The sequence below is a fragment of the Dermacentor silvarum genome, chromosome 9, assembly GCF_013339745.2.
Source record: "Dermacentor silvarum isolate Dsil-2018 chromosome 9, BIME_Dsil_1.4, whole genome shotgun sequence".
NCBI lineage: Eukaryota > Metazoa > Arthropoda > Arachnida > Ixodida > Ixodidae > Dermacentor > Dermacentor silvarum.
Genome location: NC_051162.1, coordinates 67,317,541 through 67,335,833, shown reverse-complemented (window position 1 = coordinate 67,335,833; position 18,293 = coordinate 67,317,541). Strand labels below are relative to the sequence as shown.

At 45.3% G+C, this 18,293-nt stretch overlaps 1 protein-coding gene across 1 annotated transcript in view; it reads left to right on the top strand.

The window, feature by feature from the left end:
* The window catches only part of LOC119465284 (venom metalloproteinase antarease-like TtrivMP_A), a 46,115-nt gene that overhangs the window by 22,227 nt on the left and 5,595 nt on the right, over positions 1 to 18,293 (top strand). Inside the window, exons 7-11 of the mRNA XM_049656666.1 lie at positions 12,098 to 12,169; positions 12,263 to 12,390; positions 12,487 to 12,536; positions 15,494 to 15,602; positions 16,560 to 16,727. Of these exons, the coding sequence (XP_049512623.1) occupies positions 12,098 to 12,169; positions 12,263 to 12,390; positions 12,487 to 12,536; positions 15,494 to 15,602; positions 16,560 to 16,727 (527 nt within the window). The remainder of the gene's footprint in view (positions 1 to 12,097; positions 12,170 to 12,262; positions 12,391 to 12,486; positions 12,537 to 15,493; positions 15,603 to 16,559; positions 16,728 to 18,293) is intronic.

Here is an 18,293-nt window from a genome sequence, read left to right as displayed (position 1 = left end):
GGGCAAAATTTCGCGAAAAAAATCGATTTTTTGTTTGTTAGATTTGGAATCCCCAGTCATTCCTGAACAATGCTGGCTCTGTCATTTACGCGTGCGTGATTAATTTACCATGAAAATGACATTTTCCAAAACGTAGGTGGTGTCCGGCTACGCCCCTTTTACACATATACTTTATCTGTAATACCTGTCCTGTGTTGAAAAAAATCAGAAATTAAAACGCAGGCATTCTCTAGGTTTCGGCGAATGGTTATTGCTCGTCTGGCGACAGCAAAAAGCTGCCTAGCTTTCAATATTTGGCCAAATCATTAGACGCTGCCGGTGTCACTTCAAGGCCATCTATCTCAAAACATCAATTTTTGCGACGTTCGACCCTTTTTCTAGGGAGCCACGAATGCTATAAGCATTACTTTTTCCCATTACCACGATGACAACACAAGGGAGAGTCTACGAACTATAATTATGGAAATTATAGCAAGCAATTTTGTCTGCCAAGCTGCTTATTGTACATTTTGGTTTGAAAATTGGGAGCGTCCACTAATAACTACCGCAAAAAAGAAGTAAACTATATATAACAATAATACTAGCTCATTAACGAGAGCACTGATAGCTGAATACAATGATACCAACATGAATCCTTTGAGCCAATCAGATCTTCAGAAAAAGGGCCACATATATCGGCTAAAATGCATGGGAGGTGAAGGGCCTACCCTGTTCTCGTAAGACATTAACGTCATAATTAATCTCCGAATGGTGGATGCGCCACCAATTTTGAACGGTAGAGCTGTTTAAGCCGGCCGTAATGTGTGTCCCCTGCCACTGCGTTGCCTAGCAACCATCTCGCGGAGTGTCGCGCGCTATGCTCGGGAGAGAGAAACCAATTGTAGCAGCACCAACGAGGCAACGTGCGGAGATGCTGCCGATGCCATCTGCGCTTCTCCGTTTCCCCGCATTAGCGCCGAACGCTCGCGGTGTCCCGTGACTGCAGCAGGCGCCTCGGGAGGCGGCTCGGCCGAGCTCCCACCAGCTGCACGCTACTGAGCATGTGCAGTGACGTCATCCCGGCGTGTCGGCTGCTGCGCACCGCCCCTACACTGTGCATAGATTTCGCCCCGCTTCCCCTACGTGTGCTCGGACTGCAAGTGCTTCGCGAGGCGTTCCTCGATGCCACGGACCATGAGGAATTGCTTGTACACTTCGTATAGCTTAGCATCACTTCGCATTACTTGGTATAGCTTATCATCACTTGGTATAGCCAGGACCAGCTAGGAACCGATCAGCTCCGCTTTGTCTTTAGCCTTGCGCCACTAGTGCAAGCTACCACAATTTTTTTGCGGAAAACCAGAGCACACGAGGCACGTGTGCTCTGATCTTGAAATTAGTTTCAGAAGCATCCCCTGATGAAACGGCATATTTACCAATGTGCAAGAGATTCGAGAACGACACAATCTCATGCTGACCTGAAAACTGGTTGTTAGGATCACAGTCATAGCTCAAGCAAAACCAGCTCACAGAATATGGGCTGTCAGATTCATTATGCAAAAAAACACAATGTACAGACAAAAACACTTCAGTTAACGCCGTCAGTCTATGCGTTGCTGTCAACAAAGGAATGCTCAAGCAGCATAACAATTTCGGCCGTGATTTTTAGCTCTCTCTAATATTTACGGACGGAAAACACGCTCTGTATAAAAAAAATCATGTGCCATTCCACTGCTGTGAAGGTGGATTACCAGCGAACAGTTTTGCACACGAGATAAAGGTGACACAGAATTTAGCTGAAAAGTATCAGTACTTGTAATTGCCGCTCTCGTCTGCACCGCTAATGCAACTATGTCAACCTTCTTATCTTTGGTGCATGTACGTCCTTGGGCCGTATAATTGTTCCCGTCGTTATGATCCCCTTCAGTGGTGGTCTCATCTGTCTCATTGCTGATCATTGACCATGCATGCCTCCTTGCCCTTACTAGCGGCCACTGGGGGTCGGGATCATCAACGCGCCTTACTCCAGGCCCGTTCCCTAATATAAGGTCATATAACAGTTCTTCTGGGCATTTTGCTGTCACCAGACCCATGTAGTACTGCGTTGACACGAAAACCCTGGCCTCTGGGAGCCACCTGGTCGTTCCGTCCGCAAGGATTACCGATGTTTGCTCGCCAGTGAATTCGGCATCATCCACTAAGCTTCTTCCTACCAGCACGGTATTTGTGCCACTACCTCGAAGTACCGACACCGGTCTTCCTTTTTTTCTCGCCATCAACTGCTGTCATATGCGGCCCTGCTTCATCTGTCCTTTGTTCTTGCTTGACCTCTATACTCGTTCTCTTCCAGTCATACAAATAAGCTGTCATGGCGTCCTTTTGGTCCTTTGGATATACGGCACAAGCTGTCTTGTCTTGATATGCTCTGCACACGTCAGACGTGTGTCCTTTGCTGTGGCATATCTGACATACTTTCACTTGTCCGCGATCAGCCCCGACTCTGCAGTGCGCAGCTCGATGGCCCAGCCGGTTGCAGAGGAAACACCTTTGAGGCGGCCTTGTCTCTACACCGACAGCCCTTTCTTTGCGGGGGAACCCTTGCGTGTCGCAACGATCATCCATCATTCTCCCCAAGTTTTTCAAGCCTTGTGCTTCTATTAACTGGTCAGCAAATGTCGCGTATACTGCTATACTTTTTAGGTTACGTTCCTTCAGAAATATTGCCAGCTTCGGACTATAGCATGTCAAGAACTGCTGCGTTACTACACGATCTCTTACTCCATCGTATGTTTTTCTGTGTTGGACATGTCTACCCATCTGTCGAAGTATAGTTAGCTATACGCGATGCGAACTGCTTCGCCGTTTCCGCATCATACGGTTTTGTACTTCTGAACTTTTCCCTAAATCTCTCCGCCGTCAATCTAAACCTCTGTAGTAGGATGTTTTTCACCTTGTCATAGTCAAATGATTCTGATGTTGGCATTCTGCCATACACACTCAGTGCTTCGTCGGACAAACAAAGACTTAACGCCGTTGACCATTAACTCTTGTTCCAACCCTGACCGAGGGCTATCCGCTCGAATCGTTTTAGGTACGCATCGAGGTCGTCCCTCTTGTCATCAAAAGGCGTCATTAGTTCTCTAGGGCATATTTCCTGCGCGCGGGTCAACCCTGTTTCTGACGATACCGAACGTATCTCATCTGCTGAGTTCTGTGCATTTGATTCAGCTAGTCGTAACTTCAGTTCTAATATCTCCTTTTCTATCTGTGCTCTTTCCTTATCTAGTTGTGCCCGTCGTTCAGCCCTCTCATGTTTTTCGCGTGCCATCTCACGTGACGCCACCCTCTGATCACGCAAGAAATTAGTGAGTTCTTCCCCCTTGAGACCTGTCCTTTTCCGCCACATTAGATAACTTGTCCAAATCCATGGCTCGCGCTGTTCGACAACCGCAACGATGAGTATCCTGGCAAGCTCGCCACTATTTTGTCACGGTTACCGGTGCACGAGACATGAATCAGGACAAAGACACACAAAACACATTTATGATATACCCCACCGATAAGTTCACGTCAAACCTATACACAACCGCAAGAATCGTTACACTGAGTTTGATGTATCCTTCTTAAAACGTCCTAATAAATCACGTGCGATGTGGCGCTTACATGTCTGCTTTGATGTGCTTCTTGCGCAGTGGCCCGGTGCTCATGCTGCTCTGTATGTCGTATGCGTGATTCGAATTACTTAATGCACTGTTCGTTTTACATTGCAGAGTGCTTGTAGCCTCTGCCTTATGGGGCTAGCCATTGGGAGTATGAGTGCTCATGGGGGTATGAGCCAATGATGACGACAGTTTTCTGCCAACGGATGCGAAAAATATCCCGGGAGCCTAGCCACAGACAGCTTCGCTGTAAAACTCATCCGCGCAGTCCAGCGATGGGTGCTGACGGCGATTCCGTTTTTCCCACCAGTAGGCTGTCTGTCGCCCAGTCGTCTATAGGCAGTCATCATCAAAACGTATACTAATGTCGAGCAGATGGGCCATATGTTTGATTTCGTACTTTTGTATATTATTAGTTGGGTGCATTATTATTCCGATGCCACCGCCCTGAATTCCCTTGACTGAATAGAATACACACACAAAGTAAAAGTTTGTTGCAGCATGACGTCTCATGTCTTCAGCTTAGCTCTAAACATGCAGCGCACCTACTGTTCGTCTAACGCTTACCGCAAGCCCATTCGTGCATTGCAACAACGCTATTCTTCCTTGGCGATGTACAATGCAAACAACTAAGCCTTTATTGGGCGAAAGGCACCAGAACTCAGTCGACAAGGTGTTTCGACTCTGTTCGATCCCAAAGACATGCTTTCCTAGCACTCATAGCATTCTAATAAACTGCATAGACTTATCCAGCCTCTTTCAATGACGAGCAGTTGTGAATGTGCGTGTTATCTGCCTTCGTGCACGTTCATGAAAACTTGAATTAATTTGGATGTGCCTTATTCTTGACTGAGTACAAGGTTCTTTTTCCTTAACACGAAAGCGTTTTAATGTCGGGCTGCACCAAAAATGTGTCCAGTATGCGTACATCAAAACTACAAGAACAAGTTAAAGATTGCACAAGCAGTGAAGGAACTAAGAATACTAGGCGTAACGTTAAGAGATAGGAAGAGAACGGTGCGGATCACAGAACAAACGGAGATAGCCGATATTCTAGTTCACATTACGAGAAAAAAAATGAAGCTGGGCAGGCCACGTAATGCGTAGGGTAGATATCCGGTGGACCATTAGAGTTATAGAATGGGAGCCAAGGGAATGGAAGCGCAGTCGAGGACGCCAGAAAATTAGCTGGGGTGATGAAATTAAGAAATTTGTAGTCGCAAATTGGAATCAGCTACCGCAGAGGCAGGGGTAAGTGTAAATCGCTGGGAGAGGCTTCCTCCTGCATGGGACATAAAAATTGGCTGATGATGAGGTACGTCACGCAATATACATCACGCAAATTTGCAAGATGGCGATACTTTGGCATTTCGTGCCAACCTATTGGTGTGGAAAGTAGGCACAGAAAGGTTATAAAGTTCTGCTTTTCGAAAGTAATTGTGCTCTTCGTGCCATATATTTGTAGCAGTCATGAAATTTGGCCACTACTTCTTTTATCGCTGAGTAATTTCCTAGACAATATGGCCAGCAACCTGTCAATAATGGTAATGAAGACGGTGGTGCTTGGAAGTGCCTTGCGGCCTAATTAAGTCGGCATCTACGGGCGACGGCGTTCCTGCCACCATTTCGAAGGTGATCCCCGACAATCACCACCCCTCGTGGCGGCTCACTCCGTCATCGCGCACCCGCTCACCTTTGGCCTCTGTTAATTCTCGCTTGAGCTAGTCATTGATTTTAAAAACAGCCTCTGCACCCACACTCTTTACAACACAATGCCGAGATGGGACGCTCCAGATGATTTCAGTGACGCCTGGTACTATCTCAGACGTGCGCTAATACAGCGCTCACATTGGCCTGCATACACCTTGCTACAACTAGACGGAATTAAGCATACAATGACTGAAACGCATTCCGTGAACGTTTCGCAGTGTTTAATATTTAAGCACATTAGTGGGGTTTCTATGAAATCTGGAGTAAATAAATCGAAATTTATTCCTGGCTAAAACTGTAGGTAAACTTTATATCTGGCACCTACATACTTTAATTTGTGAGCTGTCCTGTGTAGGTGCGGAATTATTTCGAGTGTTTTCTTATGATCATCTCTACGACTGTGTGCCTTTCGCTCGAATTTGTGAGCTGTCATGTGTAGGTGCGGAATTATTTCGAGCGTTTTCGTGTGATCATCTCTACGACTGTGTGCCTTTCGCTCGATGCCTTTCATTTACTTAGAGTACTAACACAATCTGATGTAATGGCATCCTGTGGATAGCCAGCTTGTTTCAACTAGTCGACCGGCAAGTGATTAGATGTTCACACAATTTTTTTCAGCGCATAGCCCGAACAGGCTATACCGATTTCTGCTTTCAACAGTTTCGAGTGGCCCGTCATGTAACCAAGAATACACTTAACAAATCTGGGTCAGTAATCAGCAGAAGTGATGTAGTTGAAAGACCAATCTGAGATCAAATAATTCATTTGGTTATCATGGTGCAAATACAAAAGCGTTTTAAAGCTTCTAAAATGTTCACAGCGTCGCAGGAGGTGATATCAGCATTAGTGAAAGCTAGAATGTCATCCACATATCTAAACACATTCTAATTCCATGAAGGTGACGTTGCAGCTCTGTATAATGCTTGCCTAAACATAATATTTTCACTTAATATTGGAGCGTCTAAGGATTCAATCCATATCCCAGAACGTTGCACACAGAGGACTCCACATCAAGACACAACCCTAGATTTTAAAGTCTAGGGTTGTGTCCTGAGAGCAACTCAATAAAACTTGAGATCGATGTTTCACAATTCATGCAAAAAAAGATTGTTCATCATCATCGACCATGACACATTCCTTAACACTGGCCATCAATTCACCCATGTGGGATCGAATAATGCGAATATTCTATATCAATATAAAATGCGCTAAAACTTTTAGGATATTCTGTTTTCAAAATTATTAGGCACTGACCTGAGCACTGTTGATCCGTGCTCACAAGCCACTTACTTTTACAGACCACATTGGGCTCTATGTGGCACGAACGCCAGAGGACAAGAACCGTCATGTAGGATATCGTTTCCTGGCCTTCCCTTTTGCGTGAACCATATTTATTGTGGTCGCTGAAATGACAGCGGACACTGACAGCAGCCGCGGCGGCCGCGGCTGGCAGTGTGTACTGTAATTTCTGGCTTTCGATTGGGGCGAAATGCGAAAAAAAATGTGGTTGATCCCTCTTATATAGGAATCGGTATAGAACACGAAAGTGAAACGTGTCTTCACAGAAGTAGTGTAATGTTTATTGCACATTGATATATAATGTCTATTGGTGTTTTGTGGCTAAAGCGCCCTTAGGCGTTGATGCACCCACGCTGACGCCTGGTGGCACGTCTCCTCCATCACGACTACCAACGTCGATGACCATAAGCAACCGTCGTGCATATGGAAGCTGCACTACGCTGCACACGCTAGCACAACGCGAAAGACAAAGCACGTAACTGACACACTAATACAACGCGCAAGACAAAGCACGTAACTGAATCGTCACCGAGTCAAATCAGCGCGTACAGCACGTCGTAATTGCAGCCTCCGCGATCAACTTCAGAAACATTTTCAGAGCTAATTGCGGAGGCCACGCTCCCTTGTGCTGAGTACGGTGAACGCCACCTAGCGCGTTTCTAACGCGTTTGTGCTAGCGTGTTACGGCGTTGGTAGTGCTTCTTGATGCCAGCGTCCCTTCGAATGCTGGCATCGAGGCGTCGTAGTGCTGAGACCACCGAAGCGTTCACTGTCGGTGCGCGTTAGTGTCATAATGCAGTACTTCTCTTTTCTGCTCGTAGGCGGCGGCACCGCCCCGAGCAAGAGCGCGGGTACACGGAGGAGTGTTAGATATATAAGGCGCGTCTGTGTAGCTCTCTGCAAATGCGTTTGTGGCGCAATGGGTTAAACGCTCGGCGATCTATCGTCGCGGACCGAGAGGTCGTGGGTTCGATTTCCAAATTTTGCATGTTTGTGGAACTTTTTCTTCTGGTTTCTTTCTTTGTATTATGTTCTATGACGTATTTCCGTGACGGAAATACGTCAGTGAAGTCTTGGTGGACCCCGGCATAAAACACTTTCGTGTTAATAAATACATACATACATACATACATACATACATACATGGCTGGGCAAAGATACTTTGCAGGTGTATCGTGATACAAGATACTCGGGCAACAAGGATTGAAAATACAAATGCAAGATACTACCGGAATTACTGTATCCGATACGATACTTTTCACTTGTCTCTTAAGTCGCAAATTTCTCATTATAGGTCTATATAATGTAACCGCAAACGCGCATGCACAAAATTTTTTGCTTGGAAATTTCTTAACTCCGAGCAAGCTCGTTTCATTTGAATGAAATATTATCTCAACATTTTTGCTTTCGTGCTCAAAGTATAATATTTTCATTCCGAAACAATTTATTGGGGTTGCTTTAGCTGCTAAACATGAAAGCTCTTTATACGCTGCTATGTCAGCAGTTTTTGCTTGTAGCTTCTGTAATAGATGGGAGTCGCTGCTCTGCTTGCCGACCAGCTAGCGGGTCACCATCTAGTTACAAAAACGTCAATAAGAAGCCTCTGCACGATGGCGGCGCAAATACTTGCATCTTGTATCCTTAGATACATGATACATTAATTCATGCATCGGAAACACAGATACTGATACACGTCTTGCTAGACGTATCATGTTACAGATACAAGATACCAAAAGAGTATCTAAGATAGTATCTAAGATACAATTTACAAGTTATTGTTCTTGGTCTACATAACGGTACGATCAATTCATAGTCTCCCGAAGAAGCCTAAAGAAAGAACTGCTTCTTAGCAACACAGCAAACAGTGCGACAATAGTCACTAGCGCCTGTGCGCAAGCGAAAAAAATTGGAGGACGCTTAAGCTTCGCCTTTAAGAGTGCGTAAGACGCTGTGGCCTCTCCCCCTTACTAGAGAGTACTGCACGTTTCTAACGCGTTTGTGCTAGCGTCCCCTTAAGCGGGAGATGGTGCAATTATAATGAAGGGCGCTGTTATAAAATAGGAATGACGTCACATATGGCGCGTGTCATTGGTGGAAGTCAATCGTTCGATTTAGTGCGGCGAGACTGGGCGAATTACATGGAAGATTCACGGTTTACCGATGATTTCCTCCGGAGCTTCGCCCACTCATCATCATTCACCCCGTGGATATGCGGTGTTTTTTTTTTTTTCTTTATGAGCATGCTTCACTGCAACACTGAACCTGAGAAAGCTTACCAAGAGCAATCTTACAGCGATCCCCTTAAAGTCGGCTTCACTTTTAAACAGAAATGCATTGCTGGGAAGACGTTTTTCCGGGGGCAATATAAGTCTTATGTTAAAATGTGATTGCCCTTGGACCTTTTTATCATTTTATTATTCGTTTGCTTGTTAGAAACTCATTGGCAGGCGAAGTCCCAGGGAGGAGGAAATAAACTTTATTGAAGACAAGGGTAGGGTGAGGGGGGGAGCCGAGGTCAGGCAGAGGGGGCTAGAGTAGCGTCCAGCTGGCCGCGACCTGCGAAGTCCCAATCGGACCAGCCGAGGATGCGAGCGCCATCTGGATAGATTTTCGCAAGTAATCTACTCGAGCGCGCCGCTGTTGGTATGGTAAAATGCTGGAAAAGGGGGTTTATGTTTCAGTTTCCTCGTAAGAGAATTATGTTTTCTCGTACATTCAAATTAAAGTTCGACGCCACCATGTCCGTAGGTTCTGGTTAAGTCGTACTTTAGCATTTCTATGACAGATTTCACTGTGGGAAATTCAATTTTTGTTCACTAACACCTTGTGCCACGCGGAGGGCCTGCGCGTTCGGGATGGTTGGGGATGGTTTTAACCTTCAGTAACACCTTGCGCCACGTGGAGGGCCAGCGCGGTCGGTTAGGTTGGGGGATGATTTTCTTCGCCACGGACGCCGACACCCACGATGACACCGACACCGGATTTTCGGCGACACAGGGCCCTCAACGCTATCGGGTTATAACTGATGGAGCCTTGAAGAATGTGTGGCGGTGGCTGAGGATAGGGAGCCACCACGGCCACGATTTATTGGTGAAGCTTGCGCTGGTCGATTAAAGATCTGCAGTGCTGGAGCCCGTGGCTTCCTCGTGCGATCGTTAAAAAAAATTCCCGCCTGGTAGAGCCAGTGACGCAGCCTCCAAAGTGGTAGCGAGAGAGGTTCCCGAATACGAGAGGTTAGCAGCCTGCCGCGGTGCTTAAGAAAGATGAAGGCGGCCGTGAAGAAGAGGAGAAGGCTTGTGATTGGCCTAGCTTCCTCCTTGCAAATAGAAAGTTAACAGGAGCTTATCAGCTGAGGCGACGATTCACGTGCTGAAGGGAGGTGAGAATCTGGGCCTGTGCGTGTTGACGAGCTGCACGGATGGACGCTGGCAGAGTGGGACGCAAAGACGCGGGATTTGGCTACTCCTGACAAGATGAAGCTGGTCGTGAAGGCGTGCGGAGGATGGCAGTGTCGTGAGCTGCAGGAAGCGTCGTACTTGATGACGGCACGTCGCAGGTCCTCATACGTGTTCGGCCATGGAGGTGGCCGTCGGAGTTGCTCGATCAGGCCATCTGGAAGCTCCCGCTGGGCGCGGTGATAGCGTAGCAGTGAGGTATCCACGTTGTTGGTGAAATGGCTGCCTGACTGTGTAAACCAGATAGCTGGGTTGTTGATGTCAAACTTCTGGAGACCGTAGAGGCGTGGAACTTGTGCTGGCGCAGGAATGCTGCCGTCACGCTCGCAGTGTACGAGTCGCTGAACTGACGCTGGCAAGGTTTGCTCGGTCGTCTGGGTAGCCAGTTATATGGAGGCGGCTTAAGGGAGGAATCTGCCGCTGGCGACAATTTATTGGAACCGGCTAATCATGGAGCCGATGGTCCCCGGAAGAGGCGGGTAGATGCGAACACTGAGGACGTGTGCTCTAACGTGATCCATCTGCACGCATGCGTGCACGCAGCGCTCTTCTTTCGCATTGAATGATTATCGTGTCGCTACCAGCGGTCTGTTCTAGGATCTAACTGTTCGGAGAAGAGTTGATGTTTTTGTTAAATTGTGGGTTGTAATCCTGACTTCGACATGTTTAGTAACTGTGAAAAACTGCAACATTGACTCATTTCCACCCATAACTTAAACGGAGCGTAAGTGTGCCATTGATCCGTTTGCGAAAAGCACACGTTGTCACAGAATCGCTTGCAAAGCGTGTTTTTTTCTCTGTAAAGGCGCCCATCGACGCTATGGAAGTACATGCGGCAGTTTTTGCAGCAGTGATGAGCATGCGGACATGCGTCCGCTGCGCTCACTCATGTGAGCTCCTCTGCAACAAACCGGCAATAAACATTGACACCAGAGAAATTCGCTGCCACGTTCTTATGCTCGGCGAACCTTATTACCCTGAAATATACGAAAACCAGCTAGACACATTGGACGACTACTATAAACTGCTTGATCGGTCCAACACAACTTTATTAATGTAAGGATACTTCGGACGTACCTTCAGCCTGTCATTGAGTTTAAATTATTACGCCACTCCTGAAACTTACTTTTAAGTCAATTAGGCTAATGTTTCTCATTTTGGCGTGTATTTAGTAATATTTCTGAAATCAAGACTATAATTGTGTCTCTTGTGACGTGATCCGAACAAAAGAATGAGAAAAGAGGTGTAGAATTGCATTTGCCGTGTGTAAAGGAGACAAAACGGAATGGAGAAAAAAAAACATCACAATATCTTATTCCTTTGAGCGATCCCCGGCTTGGGCAGTCGGTCATGCACAACCAACGTGCAGACTTCGCGAGACTTTGAGTTTTCCCATGATGCATCGTGTTTTGCCCACACATTATTAATACTTCTCTCTCGTCCTCTTTTATTCAATTTCAAGAAATATTTTATTATGTTTCATTTCCTATAACCTTTAACCCGTGGCCAGACAGTTCTAGAGTGAAAAGATTCCCGTATTTCTCTCTCACTCTCTCCATCTATCTTTCCTTGCTCCTCTTTGTGCGTTTACGCTGCCCTGTGACATATTTAGTGGAAATTGCAAACCTTTTTATCAGCGATTTTTTCTCGTCTAGTGTGATGTCAAGCGTGATGCATTGTATTTTCCTCGTGGCATGTGCTAAGTTATTGATACTCTTTTAGTGCAGTGCCTATCTCTGTGCGCCTTGAGCCATAATTTGTCTTCTTGCTCATGAAAGCATGTCATAATAACGTTTCTGTTTGATTAACCATAATATACTCCACAGAAATAACGTAGATATGCTGCTTCGCGGTGGCAAGAATTATGCCCCCTAGGCTAAGTGTTTCCCGATTTTCGTTTAGTTAATCATCACACGATAGAAAAATTTTTTTCTGTATACCTAAAGCCCACTGTAATATCACTCTGTTGTGAATGTATCTCTGAAATGTCTTCAGGTTAACCTCTGGCTTGCTGAGACTAACCAACCCAGAATTCAACTCCTGCTCACCGGTGTGGAAACGAGTGAGGTGCGTGCTTTTTTTTTTCTTCCTGCACACTTTTATATTTAGCCCCCATAGGTCTTCACTTAAAGGCTGGCTTATTCATTTTATTTTCTCCAGGGTGAGCCGTACCTCAAATCAAAAGGTCAGTTTGTAAGCGCCGAAGAGACTATCGCAGAGCTGAATAACTACGCTACTCAAAACAAGGAGAGGCACGGGAACCCCGATATCTTATACTTGATGTCCGGGTAAGTGATTTTGTATATGCATATCTGTGAGCATGCGTTAACCGTGAAAATGGGTCTTCACTATTATACCGGGCATAATTTTTACTTTTGCTTTAGCCGAGATCTGTACGGCAACAGGAACGGGAGGCAAGACCGCACATTGAGAGGTGAGAATCAATGGTTTAAGAAAACATCTCAAATTTTTGTTGTTTTCTATCAACTATTTTTACAAGTTGTTTTCGCATGTGCCACGCAAACGTTCCTTTCGCAAAAAAAATCAATTTTCTTGCACTTCGCTTTTGTCGCATAAACAAAATTTATATTGGGCAGCTCGTATGCCCCGCGGCAGCGTTCCATGTCGATATCTCGAGTAAGCTTCTTTTTAATTCCAGCTGCACGGGTTCATCACAAGAATTCTTAAGCTGGCTTTTGCTATGCGTAATACGCATTCATACGGCAGTGTTTGCCTTGATGTCATTATTCATCTTTGTAATTTTGGTTTCACAGGTTTCTCACTAAAATCTATCAGCTTGCTCTTGCTATGCTTGTCACTAGCTTTAATATTTCTTTTACCACTCCACTCCACAATACTTAAGATGTGTTTCCTTCAACAGTAAACCAATATGTTCATTTCGACATGCTTTTAAGCTACTATGCGCTGCCGTCATCACTGCATGCGTTTTTACACGCTCACTGCACATTACGTTACTGTAACACATTTAACGTTTCCAGATAAGTTCTAAAATAAATAGAAGCGAGTAACAGAAACAACCTTCTCACCTAGAACCTGCCAATGCTTTGTGCTATCTAGACCTAAGCGTTTTTACAGCGGAAACCTAATTATCCCGGCATGAAATCGGATCAACAGCAGCGGCCTCTATATTAGGCGCACTACAGGAGGACAATCTGCTTCAGCAATCTTCAATTATCCCTGTCTCGCATCAGGCAATTATATCCGTTCCCTCAAAACTTTCTATTCACATCGCAACATCTTAGGAAGCCGACGACGACGTTGTTGGCTCCAGCTTGCCTAGCTTCGGCTTCTTGGTTATTATTTTGACAAAATCTGTCATCACTGCATCAATTCCAACTTTACTTCACGGAGATTTTATCCCTACCGGGTGAACACCAGCTCGGCGTGGGTAACTGCGCGGTAAACCTAGTAGGAGCAAGACATTAGCTCCGGTGATGCTGTCATATCCTGAAAAAAGTCGATAGTCATAATGACGTGTATGGTGGAACAAACATTCCCGAAAAGCAATGTTGCGATCTCGAAATTGCTGTAGAGCCTCTTATAAATTGGTCGCCTAGCGGGTATGGATGTTACAGCTCATATTTTATGTTTCATAATTTAGTCCAGTGGTGACAGACAGAATAAACTGAGAATGGTGATGTGTGTCTGATAGGCAGTCTCACTTGTTGTCCCACAGGAAAATGTACTGCTTGCTCCCCCACACTATCCTAAGTGTTACCATGGCTGGTTTGCCCATTGCCATAATTACTGATGCATAAAAGACAATACACATACGAATCACGCGAATGACATCTCCCTTTGGCTTTCTGGATAGCCGCACAAATGTTTCACACTGTTTCCTTAAAGGACTGTTCTTTGTACCGACCCACTTTCCGTAAACAGACTTAGCCATTTTAACATACAAATCGTCATATTGTGATGTTTCTAGATATCTGGCAAAGAGCTATGTGGATGAAGATCAGTACTGGAACAACATCAATTCAGCAAGTTAACTGTATGCGATTTCTTGACGTCGTAATTAACTACAGGATATACGGGTGACACGCTGCAGATACTATCGTTTCTTAAATTGAAGCGTGGGCCAATGATGTGCAAAGAATGTCCAGCATCCCTTTTAAAGCAGAACTTTTTGTTGGGGTAGTTGGTGCATGTTACTGAAGTACTAAAGCGCCAAACAGACAACACAAGAAGCGCTCGTCCCTGTCTCTTGTGTCGTCTGTTTGGCGCTTTAGTACTTCAATAACATCCCTTTTAAAGTTTTCAGTAGTTATCCTAATATGCAGCGAGGCTACCGGAAGTGTGTAGCGCACGCGTTGAAGTTTAGATCAACAAATAAAGCTACTTATTACTCAAAAAGAACTAACAACAATGTTGTGTTCAACTACTTCAGGTCTTTGTAAACACCGCGACAAAGTTGTGTCATAAGGAGCTCTGCAGCACTAATGCTGCCCACCTTTATTTCAATGAGTCAATGTGAACTCGTTCATGGTGAGGCAATACAGGGCTTAATGCGTCGTCGTCAATTGTCCAATGTGATGTTCTTGTTCAGCCTGGTCATTATTTGTAGTGCCCTGAACTTTATATAGAACATAAAGTATTTGTAGAAGGACTGAGCCATCAAATGACCTCAAACACCAGCGGAAGTGGTGGATGCTCATACACCAGACACTGACGGCGTACAGATAGGGGGTATGCTCAAATTTGTCTAGACAACAGTCAACCTCGAGATGGAGGGGAAGATTAATTCAGACCTGCTTCGCCTCCCTCACACCAATAGTGTTCATCTGGCGTACTGAAATAAATCGGAATTCAATTTGCCAAATATTGCGAAAGTATTTCGGCGGAGCTTTCACATATATACGCGTTGCAACTTCCCGTACCCATCGACCATGTCACTCCTGATTTTTTCACAAAGCATAGATTATCGCTCTCGACAGCGATATCAGCGCAATCCTGCAGGGACCGAAAGATGCCCGAGAGACACATCCGCTGAATCACAAATAAGAATTTATTGTGAAATGTGGTAAATATGTATTATTACTCATGCTACTATAACTTACTTTGAACAAAGAAAAGGCGGATACATTGACGAAAAAAAGCACTCATGTCAAAAGAGCCAAGTAACCTTACAGGATTTGTACACTCCACATTCCACACTTTAATCAATTTTTGTTCGTGCAACACAACAGAAGGCTGGCTTACTCGTGCGTCAAGGTGCTTCCAAATGAGAAAGCTTTGTAGATTTCTCGTGTCGACTGCGTTTATGTCTAAACAGCGCTCTCGTACTGCCGAATTCAGGGGCGCACCCACGATCATCCCAACTACACAGCTCAATTTGCAGCCTTGCTAAAGTTTCTCATTCTTATCAAGGTCTTGGCTACAACAGCGGCCTCTGTGCCCGATATCGCGTCGCCCTCGGCGAAGACAAGGCTGGGACCTACAGTGGGATTGACACCGCTGCCCACGAAATCGGCCACCTGTAAGTGCAACCCCAAAATTTTCATTTCATTTACGTGCCTATGAAATTTAAGCATCTGCTCAAGACAGCTCTGGTTCTATATTTGAGTCCTAGAGGTATTAATACGAAGCTCAAGTTTACGTTTCGAAATAAGTGTAGCCTACGTTTCCGATCCCCTGCTTCAAATTTATCTCCGAATGTTTCCACGTTCTTTCTGCGAAACAAAACCGAGCGCAAACAGTGCATGTGCACTCGGCACCGTTTTTACATGTACCATTGGGAGCAAAAGTGGGTATACCAGCAAAGACATTTTAAATGTCTAATGATATGACCATGCAGCGTAAAGTTCTGCTTGAATACATTTGAGAAGAAATTTGGCCTCTTCATTGGACTAGTCGCATAGGCAGAGGGGATGGGCTGTACCAGCTTACTTCACGCTTCCTGCCTATTGGCATAAATTCTTTTTTGCGGCATCTCTGGTGTCCAGTTTAGCGGCTGGACCAACATCCTTAGAAATTACAGCAGAGTGAGCGATATGCTGGGACACACACCATTCCAAAAACCATGGCACACCCTGTAGTGGGATTGCCCGGGAACACCACATGTTCGGCAACCGTCTCCAGATAACGGTCATTACAGGACCTCACTGGCCTTTCTGCACAATGTGGGGTTAGATGAATTTTTATATCTTTTTTACTGTGCCTTAAGGCAGGCCACCACAAAATATAAAAATATCCCTCCTAATACTTGCTACGCTAGTTAGAAGACAGAAATATACATTACAGAAAGCCACACTTAATGAGTTACAAAAAAACAGATGAAACAAAAACTGGCTGTGACGAATGCACTGGATAATTACTCACTACGTTGTGCATGCACGATAATTTGCATGTGCAAAGTTCTCAAAGCCGCTTTAGTGACATGAAATTCGCCTGGTGACAAATTTTGACTACCTCTACTGGTTTCATCTTGTTTCAGGCTAGGAGCAACGCACGATGGGTCGCCTCCTGAGCCTAAATATCCTGGTAAACCAGACTCACTGATGTGTCCAGTTTATTATGGCTACCTCATGAGCTATTTCAAGAGGGGTCCGGCCAGTCACCACTACTCAAGCTGCAGTCTCGCCCAGATGCAATATTTTGTGAGGTGAGTTTAAGCAAATAAAAAAAAAGCTTATACACATTCAATCCTAGCTGGCACCTACGTAATGCGGAGCATTCACCCTTTGATGGAGAATGGTTTTTCTGACTCATGTAACTGTTCTGCAGCGAACGGTTAATGCCTATGCGAGGTGTTGTCAACTGATGCGGAATGCCACGCATCGCATTATTGTTGTTGTTGTTACACTCATAAATTAACCCAAGTTTGCTCTGGGCGCAAAGCTTTTGTGGGGTACATGCGCATTTTATTACAATTATTTACCTTTAGATGCAGAACACAGGTCGCAACAAACTGACAAGCAGCGCATTGTTTTTGAAAAACCAGTGACTTTTGCAGCGACATTGTTGTTGCCAATTTGCCCAGTGTAGAAACTTCTCTGACATAACCTGCATGAATCAAACATCCCTCAATTGTCCTTCGACCATGCGAAGATATGTGAGAAGATATCTTCGCAGACGGAACCGCGAAAATATTTATGAACAAGATGTTTCGTAAAATTTGGCGCAACTTTCTTAAAATCATTAAGCCAGCTCAAATTCGTAAACATTACGAAAGATTAGAAGATTAAGGAGAGTTGGCAGGTATGTCAGTGGCGTATACCCAGTGGCACCTTCGGCAAATACCGAGTGGCACATACCCGCGGGAAGGGCCGACAGTTTCAGACTGCACTTACTTCGGGATCAGCCCACATTTCTAGATTCCACTATCTTCGGCATCGGCCGACATTTTTTCATGGCACATACCCGCGGGGACGGCCCACGACAACTGCCAGATAGTCGTTACCCAAAGGTCAGTTGAACTCGCCAAGGATAGTTCGCGGTAAGTATATCTTGCACAAATGCCGCCTTGCGCAAACGAGCCCTCAAACGCTTTTCTAGCCATTGTCTTTCTGCTGCAGGTTGCGTAGACTGACAGTGGGGGAGATAAATGCAACAACAACGGCAGTGATAGGGTTACGCAGTCTGAAGTTTTTCAGCAGAGAAATTTTAAAATGCAAGGAAAAAATACTTGCCATAAACTCGAATGAATGAATGAATGAATGAATGAATGAATGAAAATTTTATTTTCACAAAGGAGGTTTCCGGGCGTAAGTCCAGGGCCCCTGTGGCCTTTGCCATATTGCGAGCTCTGTCGATCAGCTTGAGCTGTTCTTCAGGCTTCGAACAAGATAGCGCAGCCTTCCACTGCTGCGGTGTTGGTGTTTTGTGTACGGGTGCTACATTTGGTTTTTGGCAAGCCCATGTAACGTGGTAAAGCGTAGCGTGTTCCCCGCATAGCGGGCATTTATTGTCATATGTTGTCGGATAGATTTTGCTGAGTAAACTCAGATACCGTGCAAGATTCGAGTTCATGGGGACTGCAGACTAATACATACCCCATGAACTCGAATCTTGCACGGTATCCCGTCCCCATTTCTCTCACCCACTGACATAAGGAAGTTTGCACTCCATGGTTGCCCATTCCATGTTCACGGACTGTGGTGTGATGGTGGCGTCGTTACCATGGTAACAAATCATGTGGAGCTGCACCACACGATTTGTCTGCACCATT